The 16,224-nt window shown below is 39.7% G+C and overlaps 1 protein-coding gene across 1 annotated transcript in view; it reads left to right on the top strand.

Annotated features, from left to right (window-relative positions):
* CRISPLD1 (cysteine rich secretory protein LCCL domain containing 1) overlaps positions 1 to 15,928 on the top strand; it is a 54,375-nt gene extending 38,447 nt beyond the window's left edge. The window contains exons 11-15 of the mRNA XM_077808958.1: positions 1,993 to 2,036; positions 2,125 to 2,197; positions 4,449 to 4,524; positions 13,556 to 13,686; positions 15,877 to 15,928. Coding sequence (XP_077665084.1) covers positions 1,993 to 2,036; positions 2,125 to 2,197; positions 4,449 to 4,524; positions 13,556 to 13,686; positions 15,877 to 15,928 — 376 coding nt within the window. The remainder of the gene's footprint in view (positions 1 to 1,992; positions 2,037 to 2,124; positions 2,198 to 4,448; positions 4,525 to 13,555; positions 13,687 to 15,876) is intronic.
* Positions 15,929 to 16,224: the final 296 nt, after the last annotated feature.

Below are 16,224 nucleotides of genomic sequence, written 5' to 3'. Positions count from 1 at the left end.
CGCCCGTTTGTGTGGCTCACTCTGTACTTTGCATCAGCCACACAGCATAAAGAGGATAGAAACTGGCTTCATCTTCCCAGGTGGAGATTATCCCAGTATGGAGGAACCTGCAGCAAGCTTAGAGCCAACACAGCTGACTGTTACCCCAATTTCCTTCAGCCCTGGGTGTGCAGGGAGGTGGCATGGTTGCAATTCACTTTGCCCAGGCAGTCTCCGGCTGGCCGAAGTCCCCTTGCATGCCATAGCCACATGGTATAAATTAGAGCAGACTCCAGGTCTGTCAATCTATGTTGGGGCTGGGGCCATTGGGGCTCAGGCCATAGCCATAGGAGCAATGAACAGCCCCCTTGTTGCTCTCTCTCTGCCATGCCCAGTGGTGATCAAGCTAGCATGTCAAAAAAAGAAGTGTTGCTGAGGCAGCAAGAGGAGTTCGCTGCCCCATGTCTGTATCTAGGGTCTTGGACAGGACCATACTTAGGGCAGGCAGCTCCTTCTGCCACTTCCACCACTACAGCTACACTTCTATTTTTAGTTCTCTAGCTCAATCAAAGCACCAGTGTGTCTTCTTGAGCTGAAAATTATACCATCCAGCTTGAATGTAGACACATCCTGAGTGTGTTAGATGGTCAAGTTGAAGCTAGACTTGAAATCAGGACTATATTTTTCCATTTTTTCCCTCTATTAGCGTTCACCTTGACCAGCTAACACATGTTAAAATACAACTTGCCCTGTCTATGCCACCACCTTTATCCTAGTCTAGGTATACCGTAAGGGAGCAAGGACCCACACCATTTAAAACTTTATATAATAGGTTAAACCTATTATATAAATAGGTTAAATTATTTATTAGGTTATTTAATAGGTTAATTTATTGTTAATTATTTAATAGGTTAAATTATTTATATAATAGGTTAAAACCAACATCTTGTATTGCAACTGGAAGCAAATTGGAAGACAGTGGTGACTTCCGAGCCTCAGTTTCCTCCTCTGTAAATAGATATCATGAAAGGGTCTGACACATCCCTGTGTCTTAGGTTTGGTTGGGGTTTTTTGGAGAATAGTAGGTCAGAAAAATATTTGTTTGCAAAGAAATATTAATAGATTGGTAAAGTAGGCCATAGTGAGAATCTTGTGTATAAGATGTGCAATTAGCATCCAATAGGAATAAATAAATAAGCAGGAAAGCCATTCCAAGTACAGCATGTAGCCCAACTAGAACACATCACAGTAATCCATTCTGGAGGTGACTAAGAATTCATCTCCTCCTTTAGTAATTAAACTTACCAAAGTCAAACAAGGTCATTTACTTCTTGGTTAAGGGTGTTGTAAAAAACCCAAAGATTTTAGGACTTAGTAGCACACCTCTTGAGATGAAGAAGTAATGAAGAAAAGTACTGACCAGTTGTTAGATAAAGGTTCAGAGACAGGAAAAGGAATTGACATTGCTGGTGACCATGTAATTATTAATAAAAAGAAAATTTGTATCCTTTTTGCTGCCCTGATTATGATACCAGTAACAATGTGAATGTAGAAACTGAATCTAAAAGCAGAAATAAATCTGAAAATGCACGTTCCAGATTCTGACACTGGTTTTGACTGAACGGCATCCTATGCCTGCATGATGTTAATGTTGTGGTTAGGTCCTTAGTGAGGAAACGGACAATGAATGCTCCTGCTGATTGGCACTCCTGACTAAAACAGAATCATGGAACCCGATTACATTAGCTGTTATTGTACTGTTAAATGAAGTCATTGACAATGTGGGAAATCCAATGCTTAACACATGTTTGTGCTAATCCTTGATTTCATGCTGAATTTCACTGTGAATGTAAACTAAATGCAGTAATTGCAGTGAACATGCAGGAATTCCATACTTGGGGTCTGAACTAGTGGATTCCAATTAAGCATAATCAGTGTAGGGCCTATGTCTGGAAATCAATGAAATAAATTGTTTGATTGTTGACTTTTTCTTTTATTTCTTCTTTCTGTTAGCAAATATCAGTCTGCTAATTCCTTCACAGTCTCCAAAGTAACAGGTTAGCATTTATTTATATATTATCTTCATCATACACTGGACTGTATTTTGACTGCATATATCTATTAGTTTCTGTTTTATTTCTTCAGTTCAAGCTATCACCTGTGAAACAACAGTGGAACAGCTATGCCCATTTCAAAAACCAGCCTCGCATTGCCCAAGGTAAGGGTCTTGAATCTTTCTGTCAGATCAAAGCACAAAGAAATAGTCTTTTTTATCAGAGGTGTTGAGCACCCACAATTGATGTTAGTGAGATCTGTAGGTACTCAGCATCTTTGAAAATCTCATCACAAATGTTTTGCTTGTCTTTCAGGCTCTGGTTTAAGAACATTGTCAGCTAGTAAATACATTCTGAGGAGAGGAGGATCTGTATACTTTTATTTATTCTTAATAGAGGGTCTTTTACACTTTCTATAGAGCATGAGTTTTTTTGCACTTTTCAGAAGTGTGGTCTAGTGGTTAGACCAAGAGACTGCAATATATATATTCCATTCTATATTCCTGACTTGCTGTGTGCCTTGGGCAATGGACTTCTGAGCCTCACTTTCCTCCTCTGTAAATAGATATCATGAAAGGGTCTGACACATCCCTGTGTCTTAGGTGTTGTTTGGTTGGTTGGGTTTTTTTGGAGAATAGTAGGTCAGGAAACTGTTTATGTTTGCAAAGAAATATTAATAGATTGGTAAAGTAGGCCATAGTGAGAATCTTGTGTATAAGCCAATTTATAGCTTTCAGCAAAATGTGTGAGGTGTGTATTTGAAACCAACATTTTCGCTCTTCGAAAGAAGACTGTGCCTCAATAGTTTGAGGAAGGAAACCTGTAACCATTCTTAAAACCATAGATGGGTCAGAGGTAAATACAGTGTAGCATGATTGACCGCGAGGGTGGAGATATGCACAAGAGTAGTTTTGTAGCTGTCCTACAGCCAATAGAGTCAGCAAACACAAAGCCAGAACTGCTAAGAAAATATCCCATTATGTAGCATTTGGTTCCTTGGACTCATGTGGTGTTTGGATATAGCTGCATAGTCTTTCTGGATAAGGTGCAGAAATAAGTAAATGAGTGAAATGCAGGAATGGATGGAGCAAATCCCATCTTTATACCCATCTTTCTTCTCTCTTGTTACTACACAATATAATACATTCTAAAGTGAAAAAATAGAAGCCGTTTTTAGGAAAACATTTAAAAATAAAAACCTGAAAGAGTTTGTCAAAGAATGACAAAGAGATCAGTTTTAAAAACTCCAAAGCAAAGTCCTATCCAACACTGTCTGGGTGCCCTGGACATACATCTAAAAAACACAACCCAGCAAGTTACAAGCAGCAATAAATCATGGCAACAACACTTCTCTTCCACAGTCTCCCAACCACACCTCAAATACTAATCACAGGTAACAGAGGCATTTATCACAATGACAAGGTCTGTCTTTAAGAGGAAAGGCTGCAGAGGAATAGCCAGGCACAGGCTGGAGAGAGGTCGTCTTGATCACTGTTGCTATTTGATCATCCAGAAGCAGCTGGGAGTCTAACCACACCCCCAAATTACAACCTTTGGTCACAGATGTTGGAGGAACTAATATAACTTCCAGTTTTTGTGCTTCCTTCCTCCAACCCCCATATCACCTCAGTATTCTCAGGACAAAGTTTCATCCAACTTACTCTTACCCATGCCCCAGAGGTGCCTCGGCACCAGGAAAGGCATTTGATGGTTCTGTCTGGATCGGATGCAGTAGAGATGGCTGTCATCAGCACAGTGAAAATAATTTAGCCCGTGATTTTTTTACCCACTTTCCTAACGGTCTTGCACACACGTTGAATAATAAGAGGGTTCCAAGAAAATCCTTGTGGTACTCCAAATAGATATCATAAAAGGGTCTGAAACTGCTCTGTGTTGTTTCATTAGGGGGTTGGAGGATAGGAGGTCAGGGAAATATTTGTTTGCAAAGAAATATTAATAGATTGGTAAAGTAGGGCATGGTGAGTATCTTGTTTATAAGTCAATTTATAGCTTTCAGCAAAATGTGTAAGCTGGTTTTTTTGAAGCCAACATTCTCACTCATCAAAAGAAGCTTATGCCTCAATATTTTGAGGAAAGAAACCTGTAACTGTTCCTCAGGGCAGAGGCAGCAATTGCCCAGCACTGCCCTTGCGTCTTCTTTGCCAGAAAAGCCGAGAGCTACTGAAGTCCTCCACCACCCACTCTTGCCAGGAACCAGAAGTGCATCAATAACACCTCTTAGTCCATAGCATCAATGCTAGCTGATCGATCTAATATCATCATTATGGACACCTTATCATTATCCGTCACTGAATTTATTGATTGTCAAATCCTGAAGCCCAGTTTCATGAAATATCATGGTATTGTAATATTGTAGTTACATTATTAAAATGTATGTTTGTGTTCAATTTTCAGAGTGTATTGTCCTCGCAACTGTATGCAGGCAAACCCACACTATGCGCGTGTAATTGGAACTCGAATTTATTCTGATGTAAGTAGCATAATTTATTCAAGCATATTCATGAATGTGGATGATGAAACTGTATACAATGAGAGGATATTGCATAGTGTGACAATTGAGGCCTAATCCTATGTATCTCATGCACTCAAAGACCAAAGTTTTCAAACTTGGATGCCTGATTTGAGCACACACAGCTCCCACAGAATTCAGTGGTACTCAGTTCCTCTAAAAATCAGGACAGTTATTTGGTGCCTAAGTATAGATTTACATGCCTTACTATAGGCACCCAAACTTGAAAATTTTGGTCAAAATTGCCACTGACTTGTATGACATGAGCAACGAATGAAGGGTTAGACCCTTAATGACCCTCTCCAGATACAAATGTATTTTCTAGAATCCAGTGAAATGAAATGCCATGTTATTCTAAAAATAAATATACGTAATCCTATTATTTTGGACATATCTCAGTTATGGACAGTCACATATTTGTAGCAGTCTTCAAAATTATAAATAAGACTTTCTGATGGAAAGCAAAAGAATACCATAAAGCTATTTTTGGAAATCTGAAAAATGAAATCTATTTCTCTATCATCTCTTTTTCTCCAGTGGGAGTACAGTACCCATTCATTGTTATTAGAGAAGTGCTCCTGAGCACTGAGATGCTGACAGTTATTCATGTTTAATTCCTTTTAAAGAATCTTTGAAGCATGTTTTCAAACATACAGCATGAAAGTCATGCCCCAGCTCCCCCCAATCACTCATACACTCACTCTAGTACACACACACACATACACACATGCTTGTCTTGGGTGGAGTTCACCCACCAGAAGCAGAGCACAGCTCCATTTCCCCTTTTTGAATACTATTTCAGCCCTTGCCACTGTAGGGTTCCTGCTCACAAAATCTGTATATGGTGACTACTCTTCCAATCCCCCAAAAAGCTTTCCTGATGGCAACATATCTGGAACTGGCAAAGATCCTACTCCTCTCTGTTCACAACGTGCTTATATGGCTGTACCCCCGCACTCATATGCATTCCCCTTGGGGGTTCAGATCATGTCTCACTGGGCTCACGAGAGGGTTAGGGTGAGGATCTCTCCTACTTTATGTAGAAAGGGGGGATTGGATTTCTGTATGATACTTTTCCTCCTGGACTTGGTGATGGGATGTCTGAATGGGTTAGGGCCCACACAGTGAATGGGCTAGGGGTTGAATCGGAGGATGGGACACACATGATACTCCTCTGGTCCTGCAGAAAATAGTCAAAAAAGTTAACACAGTCTCATGTCTGAACTTTCTCCTGATTCTTTTCAGGGTCACTTGGTGCCACCTTGGCACAGAAGGGTCCCTGCTAATGCAACTCTGTTTGAGCCATGATTATTCAATCTTTATTTTATGGGAGAGTCCAAGGTCCCCAGGGAGAGCCCAAGGTCCCCAGGCAGGACCACGTTGTGCTAGGTGCTGTAGAAACATGAAAAAGAGACAGTCCTTGCCCTGAAGTACTTATAGTCTAAGATACAGACAATGGATAGGGCCAGAACATACAACATACAAACAAATGGACCTGGTGAAGATTGGCCTGGCTTTATTATACACATGTATAGTATTTTTTTGAATTGAGATTAGAGGTACTGAAAAATGGTGTGGGGAAGGAAAGAGCCATGATGGCAAGCAGTCAGCAGAGCTTCAAGGAGCCAGTGTGAGTGCAGGCCCTTCCACAAGATCAGCTGTGTTTTGGAGTGGCATTGCTGTGGGGGAAAACACCACCTTGCTGATTGGACAGTGCAGGGGGATCTCCTCAAGAAAATCTTCATGGGGAGATCCTAATGAAAAGTCCCCTTCCATGGCTTTGAATATAAGGGAAAATCTGGGCCCAGGATACTGGATAGAGAGGTTTTGTGGCATGAATGTCAGTTAAAAAGAATTGCATGAATCTTCTACAAAAAGTGGAAACTAGGTCAAATTACAAAGGATGAATATAAAAAAAACTACACAAGCATGTAGGGACAAAATTAGAAAGGCCAGGGCACAAAATGGTATTAAACTAGCTAGAGACCTAAAGGTAACAAGAAAACAATTTGCAAATACATTAGAAGCAAGAGGAAGACCGAGGATGGGTAGGCCCATTACTCAACTAAGAAGGAAAGACAATAACAGAAAATGTGGAAATGGAAAAGGTGCTAAATGACTTTTTTCTTTCATTTTTCACCAAAAAAGTTACTAGCGATCAGACGTCTAACATAGTGAACGCCAGTGAACATGAGAGAGGATCTGAGGCTAAAATAGGGAAAGAACAAGTTAAAAATTACTTAGGCAACTTAGATATCTTCAAGTTGGCAGGGCCTAGAATACTCACAGAGCTGGCTGAAGAGTTATCTGAGCCATGCAAAATTCATGGAAGACTGGAGAGATTCCAGCAGACTGGAGGAGGGCAAATATAATGCCAATCTGTAAAAAGGGAAATAAGGACAACTCCGGGAATTACAGAGCAGTCAGCTTAACTTCAGTACCCAGAAAGATAATGGAGCAAATAATCAAACAATCAATTTGCAAACACCTTGGAGATAATAAGGTAATAAGTAACAGTCAATGTGGATTTGTCAAGAACAAATCATGTCAAACCAATCTAATAGCTTTCTTTGACAGGGTAACAGCTTCATGGATGGGGGGAAGCAGTAGATATGGTATATCTTGACTTTAGTAAGGCTTTTGATACTGTCTCACATTATCTTCTCATAAATAAACCAGGGAAAAATAGCCTAGGTGGAGCCACTATAAGGTGGGTGCTTAACTAGTTGGAAAATTATTCCAAGAGAAACAACAAGGTAGATCAAGTTTTAGACCAATTGACTTTGACAAAGTTCTTCTTTATCGAGTCCAATCTTGTGCAGTTAATCACTTGGATTACACTCATTAAGCATTAAAATAGTGTACATTTTTGCCATTATGATACCTGGCAACACTCTTTGCTAGTTTTACCTTCAGTTTAATTGTTAATTGTTTAAAAGTAGGTGGGAACTCTTCTTCACCTTAGTCTATGATCCTTTAAACTGAATTGCTTTTTGACTTTCTAACAAGCCAAATCCATTTTCAAAACATCCATTTTTCAGTCAGAAAACCAATGGATTTTCCTGTATTTATTTATCTGTTTTGTGGTGAGGAGAAAGTTCTTGCAGCTGAGCAGTGGTGCTACTAGGAGGTGCGTTGTCTTGCTACAATATGCGGGGGACTTTAGATACAGACTGCACGCTGTTTCTAACCTGCATAGAATTTTTACATAGGAGGAGATATGCTTAGTCTTGGAGCAGGCAGCAGCGGGAAGTAAGAAGGATGCAGTCCTTTGCGCTGTGTTCCTCTGTCATCTCTCCAGGGAGCAGCAGTGGGTTAGCTGCAGAGGAAGCAGTTCACCGTTTTCCCAGTAAGCCGCATTAGCCTGCATATTTAATCAGTCCTCAGTAGTGTGACAAATAGCTGGCCAAGGTGATGATACTCAAACACTTTAAAGTACTTTGAAATCTATGGATGAAAAGCACTATATATGTACTAATCATTGTTATGAGAAAGAAGTAATAATAAATAACTTGGGCTCCCACCTTGCAAACACTGATGTACACTGAATGCATCTGATGAAGTGAGCTGTAGCTCACGAAAGCTTATGCTCAAATAAATTTGTTAGTCTCTAAGGTGCCACAAGTCCTCCTTTTCTTTTTGCGGATACAGACTAACACGGCTGCTACTCTGAAACCTCATGTACATGAGTAACTTTACATATGGGAGTAGTCCCTTATGTAGTTCAGTACATCTCACTGAGTTACTCATGTGCATGTTTTTTAGTTTGTATGTCAACAGGGGAAATGGAAAAGTGTGTGCCTTTTGAGGAAGGAATTACTTTCAGCTCCCCAGTAGCAGTCTGAAGTCAGCGCCCTGGAGTCAAGATGAGTTACAGCAGACTATCTTGTTAGAGGATAAACACTAATTTCTACTCACCTTCTTCAAGCAAGAAGTCTCATTGATCTCAAAAGGCCAAATCCTGTGCGCTTTGCTGAGAAATAGTCCCAAATAGCCTCTAATTAGTCTCCTAAGAGTTTTGCTTTTAAACAGTTTACTTTTTCAACATTCATCCATGTTATACAGAAATATTTGAAGCCATGTTGCTTGGAAAAAATGCATCCATTGTGCAAAGGAAATAAAAGTTTTTGCAAACCTATTTTTGCAGCATTTGTGAAGCTCTAGTTAAGACTTTTTTTTTTACACTAGCTAGGCTAGAAGGTTGAAAATACTGCTACATAGCAGGCTGACCAAAGTGTTTTATTCGTAAATTGATTTAGAAAATTTTGGTTCTGCTTCCGTTCTCCCTGCATCTAAGCAGGGACGACTCTGAATCCTCCATGGCACCCCACAACATTTTTGCTATTTTCTTCTCATACCATTTGTCCCAAGCTCTGAGGTTACAGTGACTGCCCCTAATCTTGATGAGATTGCTAGATATCGCATTACCCTCTGCTCTGTCAGCACTACCAGTCTATTTGTCAACTTTTCCCACAGATTAACCCAGAACCATGTACTTGTGCACAGTGTGTAAGTAACCACATGCGTGTTTCTGTCACTGTTACTCATCCTCCCTTCCCCTGTACCCTCCATTTGTTTTTTGCACCCTCTTGTTTTGTCTTATCTTAAAGTAGATTGTGAGTGCTTTGAGGCAGGTAGTGACTCTTACTCTGTGTACGTACAGTGCTAGGACAATGAAGTTAAATGCTATATAGGACCTCTAGGCACTCTCATAATGTAGATAATAAATAACTATAGTATATGCCACTCTCACAACAGACTGTACAAATTACTCACTCTACTAGGGGCCTGCACACACTACCAGATCCCTGTTGGCCCAGCGATGCAGACTGTCCACCTGGCAATTTTTTGTCCTATTGGTAGACCACCCTACAGCTTCCTGTCTTCCACTCATGAAAGCAGGAAGTCCACGCTTTCAGCTTCCCCTATTCCAATTATCTAATGCTTATTTCTGGCATTTCGATATTATGCCTTATGCCACAGAACTTTTTAACAGTATTTACACCTCAAAAAACAGTTTTCAAAGTTTACTTTGGTGTTTGCAAAAGGTATAAGATTTGCAGGAAACTGAATCAGATGATGACTGAGGTGAATTGTCAAAGGTTTCTGGAGATGCTTTTGAAGCACCTACTTGTACAGTGACTGGCTTTTGCCACTGCTATTAGTCTCTGATTCCGAGCACCAAATACACCTACAGAATAAAGAGAGGCTTTTGAAGTTGCCAAGTTATCACTTGTTTCACACTTAGAATTTGTTTTGATAAAAGATTTGATGGGCCCAGTTCATTCCTGGTATGATTCCATTGACAGTGATGAATCAGTGTGTTCTTAGCTATATCCCACGTATCTTCTCTCCAAAATAAACTCTTAGCAAATTCCTGTTTCATCATCTTATTTTCATACCAGGCATCACTGCCGTGAGAACAGTCTTTTATGATAGAGAATCCTGTGGTAATATTTTTGAGTCAATCACAAATGTAAAAAAGTGGGCCAGATCCTCAGCTGATGTAAATCAGCCCAGCTCCATTGACTACAGAAGTTAATGGAGCTATGCCGATTTACACTAGCTCAGGATCTGGCTCATATTTATAAATGCTTTTGCTTCAATTAACTACATGGAAATCCTTTTCCTAATATCTTCGAATAATTGTCCATAACATTCTGCTGTGGAACAGGGTAAAGTACTGAGAGAAAGACAGAACTATTAGCAATCCTATCTGTTATGAATAACATTGGGAACAAATGCTATTTGTGAAAAGGAGGCTTGTGGTTAAAATGCCTTTGCACAGTAATGCTATGCTATGGTAGCTATTGGATATTTTGCTGAGTAGCAAAAGAAGGAAAATGATTAAGCAGCTTGGTATTCAGATTCTATGACCTGTTAAATACTGACGAATATCAGAGTGTTCACTGCACACTGATAAAGCAAGGTCATGCAATGCTGTGTGAAATGTTTGTTACCTTAAAAGTGCATTATGTTGCCTTATATATGTTTGGGACTGAGATGATATCTGAATTAAAGCAACAGCTCAAAGCTACTGATGGAGACTTCCAGGGAGAGTATGCCTTTAAGGCTGCTAATAAAATGACTTGCTAAGTAATATGTAGAAACAGAAGATAAACCTGTGGGGGTGAAATCCTGGCTGCTCTGAAATCAATGGGAATATTGCCATTGACTTCAGTATGGCCAGGAATTCACCCAAAATGTTTACCCAAGAAAGGCTGGATAGGATGCTAGATGGTCTGACCCTTCAAAATAGGAAACATCCCCCTATTTAAAAAAAATTACTTCAATACAAAAATTATTTAAGGGCTAAGAATGAAGGTCCAGTTAACACCCAGAATTAAATGACACTTCCTTTAGAAAACTCTATACATTTGTCCCATATCCTCACCTCTTGCATCAGCCCACAGAGCAGGCTGGGACATCAGGGTCACAAATCTCCTCATCCAAGCCTTCATCCCATGTCTTCACTAGTGCAACCTTGTATTTTCTGGCCTTAACTACTGCATATTTGCACCCCTCATACTTTTTCAGAATGCCATCTCGGTTTCAAAAACCATCTTCTTGGCTCATTATTCTTACCACATAAACCCCTCCTTTGAGTCTCCCACTGGCTTCCTCTTCCCACTATATAAATATAAGCTTCTTGTCTATACTTTTAACATCCCAAATATCATATCCCCATTCCACTTTACTGATTTAGTAACCTGTTGTGATGTCAGCTCTGCCAATGTTCCTAACCTTTACCATGCACCCATCAGCTTCTCCCTTAAACACCTCCAAGCTTTCTCCCACACTGTCCCTTTTGCTTAGGGAAAAACACACTAATAAAATCCAAGCAGCCATTATCTTCCTTCAGATCCTTCTGGAGCATTCACCTCTGCCATGATGCCTACAAAATCCAGCCTGCTTGTCATGTTTAGACAGGTGACAAGCTGTGGCCTTTCCTCTTCCTCTTCTTTCCTTTTCCTACTCCCTTCCTCACTTCCTCTAATGGCAATTAAAAACAAACAAGCAAATAACCCCCCTAAAATACATGTAACTACCCGGGCCAATTCTTCACCGTACTCATTTGCACCATATTCATTGTGGTACATTGCATTCACGTCCCCCACCCTTCATTTGTATCTTTAGACTGTAAATCCTTCAGTACAAGGATTGTCTCTCTTCTGTGTTTGTACGACACCCAGCACAATAGGACCCCAATCCTAACTGGGCCCTTTGGGCACTACCATAATATTAATATTTAGGAGCAGCAGTAGCCCTAAATAATTTAAATTAGTCTCTTGATCACTGGCTGCCAGGTTGGGAATACAGCAAAATCCTAAGGCTGTTAAAGGAGGAAGGAAAGAAAGGTACTGAATAGTATGAACTCTATCTCCTCTGGCTTGTTTAAGAGCTGCAGTCAATTATTCTGAGGTGGAAAGCTTAAAAGGGCCTTTGGATAAACTTTGTCAAAGTTATATTCTCAGAAATTTTGTGACATTCATGGACTGACTATATAACAGTGAAACTGGCAACTTCAATGGTTGGAATAGGAGTTGGTAAATAATTGCTATTTTGAATTCCTGTATTTTATGTAGCATTTCGATTACCAAATAACGACAGTTACAGATGTATGTTATTCCAGTTCCAGCTGAAAGGTAACGCAGGCCTTGTTTAAACTGGTCTTTCCATATTGATATTTATACTGGTTACGTTTTTAATGTTGATTCTGTGGAATCCTCTTACAGTGAAGACTTTTTTTTTCTTCTTCACAAAACAGCTTGGTTATAAAGGGGGATTCCCTGTACCTGGAATTGAAAATTGCACAGTGCTGGGCATTGAAACAAACAAGGGCTTATCTTCTGCAGTATAGATGGAGTTTTACTATATCTGCAGTTCGCTGAAAATAGTATTACGTTATTAAAAATTTTAAGTAATTAAGCAGAGAGATTACCAGTTCTCTGAGTAATGGATTACTCTTCTATGCACTTTATTTAAAATAAATATGTATGTAAATCATCAGAGTTGGGCAGTTTCATTAGAGCACATTAAGGACCCTGTTTTGCAGATATTACTGAGACAGAATTCCCATTGACTTCACTAAGAACTTTGCCTGTGTAAGGTTTGCAGGTTTGGTCCCCACATGATGCAACGTTCTTTAGGAATATACTGTCAGAACTTTCTTTGCAGTAAGAGGACATGCAGTTCAGGTCCAGCTACAGATTAATATTATGGGCAAGTTCTTTTATAAAGCAGTATGGGGAATTAGGAGCTCAAGATAGGAATAACTGCAAACAAGATTGCAACAACTGAGTAAAAATTGAAGACTCAAGCCAAACAGTATTGCAACATGCTCTACATTTTGGAGACTGAAGCTGGCATTTATTGAATGGGGAATCTTGCTGGGAGACTTGTTGTCCATTGGTCTCTGGGTGGAGTTTATGGTATTGGTTATGAACTTTAAAGCCCTGGAACTGGCCTACCTGAGGGACCACCTCTTGTTGTTTTTTATGGCACAACCATTAATTCTTATTGAAGATGGACTATCTGAGTGACGATGTTGCCACAGCTGCAGTCAGCAGGGGCACTTGAGCTGGATCCCCCTCATTACAAAAGTGAGGGGGAGGCTGACAGGACATCCCTGTGAGGGCTCCAGGACTTTGGAACTTGTTTTCCCCTCCTTGCACACCTTGGTCGTAAATATCCTGAATTTGGTGATTTTCCAGACATGCGGCAAAAGATACCTTGTTCTCTGGACAAAACTAATGGGGCTTGCTTCCAGTTGATGGAGGGGGCTGGTGTCCTGCTGGCCAGCCAGCTGAGTTCCTGTAGAATGTATTTCAGTGCTGCTGAGGATTAATTTAATTGCATTTATTATATGACTAATTATGATAAGGTATCTAGAGCCATGGATATGCTTCTTTATTATTATTTTTAAATCTAAAAGTTAATGAAAAACATAATAGAACTAATGCAAACAAAAACTCTTCTGCTCTTTTCTCAGGTGTCTAGTATCTGCCGGGCAGCAGTACATGCTGGAGTAGTTCCCAACCAAGGAGGCTATGTTGATGTTATGCCAGTAGATAAAAGGAAGGTGTACATCGCCTCCTTTCAAAATGGAATCTTTTCAGAAAGGTAAAAAGCTCAGTTTAAAAGACTGTTGTTTTCCCTTCTCCTAGTAATGCATGCCATCATTTTCACATTCTTGCACTAAGTCTCTGTGTGTGGTGAGGTTAAGGGGTGTGTGTGTGTGTGTGCTTGAAAGCTAAATAAATAGGATAACATGGGTGACTTACAGGGTTGTGTAAGAGTCACAATGACTGGAGAAGCTGCGGTACCAGAAATGCCTGTCTCCTCTAAGCTCATGAATCATAACCCTAAAAAGCCACTTCTAAATCAAAACGACTCTCTTGTTTATTGATCCTGTGGCAAATAATGCAATGTTTGCAAAGAAAATTACCTTTGCCTCCTTTTGCATTCATTCAGTTGAGTGGGGTTTGGAATGGTCCAGTACTTGTTGTTTATGTGGCACCCTCTTACTGAGGGTGGATTATATGAATGACCATTAACTTTTTGCATATCTTTGTATCAATGAGCGTAGTCTACAAATGATACGGGCAACAGATTAACATATAAAATGATTTCCTAAGACATACAGATGTGTATCCGAGTCTTTTAAAATCACTTACCATTATATAGTACCTTCTGTGATGACAGGTGCCTGCATATTTCCCATTAAATTGAAGTTCTGAAATATTTTTCCGGGTTCTAGCAGAACAAAATTTTGACTTTACAATATTCTTGGTACGTCCCATTCACAATCATGAAGCTAATTGTGAACTCTGGAGCTGCAAACTGTGTGCCAGATCATCCCTTACACAAGAATTACATGCATGTGGAAAAGAGGAAAAAGAGAGAATGATTGTGTAGTCTAGTGGTAAGGGTACTCAATTGGGAGGCCCAAATTCATGTCCCTGCTTCAAGCACTAATTATTTATACATAGTGGATCAGCTTCACTAGGTGAGATTGAGACAGCCTTTCCCCCACAATACTCTTCCATAGCCCAGGGATTACAGCACTCAGCTACTCCACTCACTTGGAATGCGGGAGACCCAAGTTCAAATCCCTTCTTCACAGCGGGAGGATTGAATTCAGGTCTCCGACAGCCCAGCTAAGTGCTCTAACCATTGGGTTCTAAGGTGGGTACTGCCTCCCTTCCAATTTTATGAATGGCACCTAAGTCTCCTACAAAAATAAGTTTGTCCAAAACTATTGTGTGAATTTGTCAAATTAGTGACAATTTTTGGGTCAACCAAAACTTCTTTTTATGGTAAATAAACAATATGTCTGAAAATTTTTGCCCCAGCCTAACTGTGATTTGTATCTGATTAGTTGCCTGGATTTTATGTGTGCAGAAAAAGTACTATTTGGACACTATTAACCCATTGCAGCCTTTTAACAGTTTATTTAAGTAAATAGATATCAGTTGTGTGGTCCATGTAAATGACGCAGCAGGTATTGAACAGCATAGAAGAACCTGCATTGCTAATCCATATCCCCAGCGAGAGGCATTTATAAACTAAAAACTTAAGATTTCAAAGCATGTATAGCAGTTGCACAGCTGCTAGTTTCAAATGGAAAGAAGCCAAGATGATGGCTCCAATGTGCCATCTGCCTCGGGACTGTTTGTCCTACAGAACCTGCAGTTTGTCCTACAGAACCATGACACTGTTCAGCTGTGTGGCTGAAAGACCAGCAAAACTAAGCAGTTCTGCTATCACTAATGTTTACAAAACAGCATTCATTCCATAAGTTGTACCCTCAGGCTCTGTAATAATTGACGAGAAATCATACACATTCAAGGCTTTCCCCTAAATATTAGTATTCGCTTTATTTGTTTTGGTAATAAGCATTTCTTTTGAAGTAAAGCGCATCAGTGGTAGAACTGTTAGTATAGATTACTGTATTTCTGGCAGAAAGTTCTATTGTTCTGATAAATTAACCCAATCCTGCTCCCATTGAAATGAATGGCAGGGTTATATAGCAACTTTGCCATTGACTTCAAGAAGAACAGAGGTAGGCCCTTACTCAGGATTCTCTAAAACCTACTTGCAATATGTCATATAGAGAAATATGGCCTGAATGTGCCACGGCATCAGTGGCACAGGTACCAGCATTCCTCCTGCACAAAATAATTTGCAGGCTCAGAGCCTAAGAGCCCAGTCAATGAGAGTTTTGGACTCAGAAGGCTTGCACCAATTCCTAAGAGTGCATTGGAGTGTTGTAGTCTTATAAATAACCTCTGGGATTGTTTTATTTTGCAGTTTACAGAATCCTCCAGGAGGCAAGGCTTTCAGAATATTTGCCGTTGTCTGAGTCCAGTTACTAAAGTGTAAAAAAACAAAATAAACTGCAACCAGAGCACTTGGAAGAGGATAATAAAGATCACTTAGTATACTTCCTGAAGTTTGTATAAAGCTGTAACATTATTGTACAGAAGATATCAACTATTTTCCACCAAAAGACTTTCAGCTGCATGAAAATCTTAATGGAGAAAAATCTGTAAAATTAAACATGGGAGAAAATGCATTTGAAAAACTACGATATATAACAATTTTTTGAATCCTGTGTTAAATATTGCTATATTTTCTTAGCAGTTATTCCTATACAGT

Source organism: Eretmochelys imbricata, chromosome 2, assembly GCF_965152235.1.
Source record: "Eretmochelys imbricata isolate rEreImb1 chromosome 2, rEreImb1.hap1, whole genome shotgun sequence".
Taxonomy (NCBI): domain Eukaryota; kingdom Metazoa; phylum Chordata; order Testudines; family Cheloniidae; genus Eretmochelys; species Eretmochelys imbricata.
This window is presented reverse-complemented; position numbering and strand designations above follow the sequence as displayed.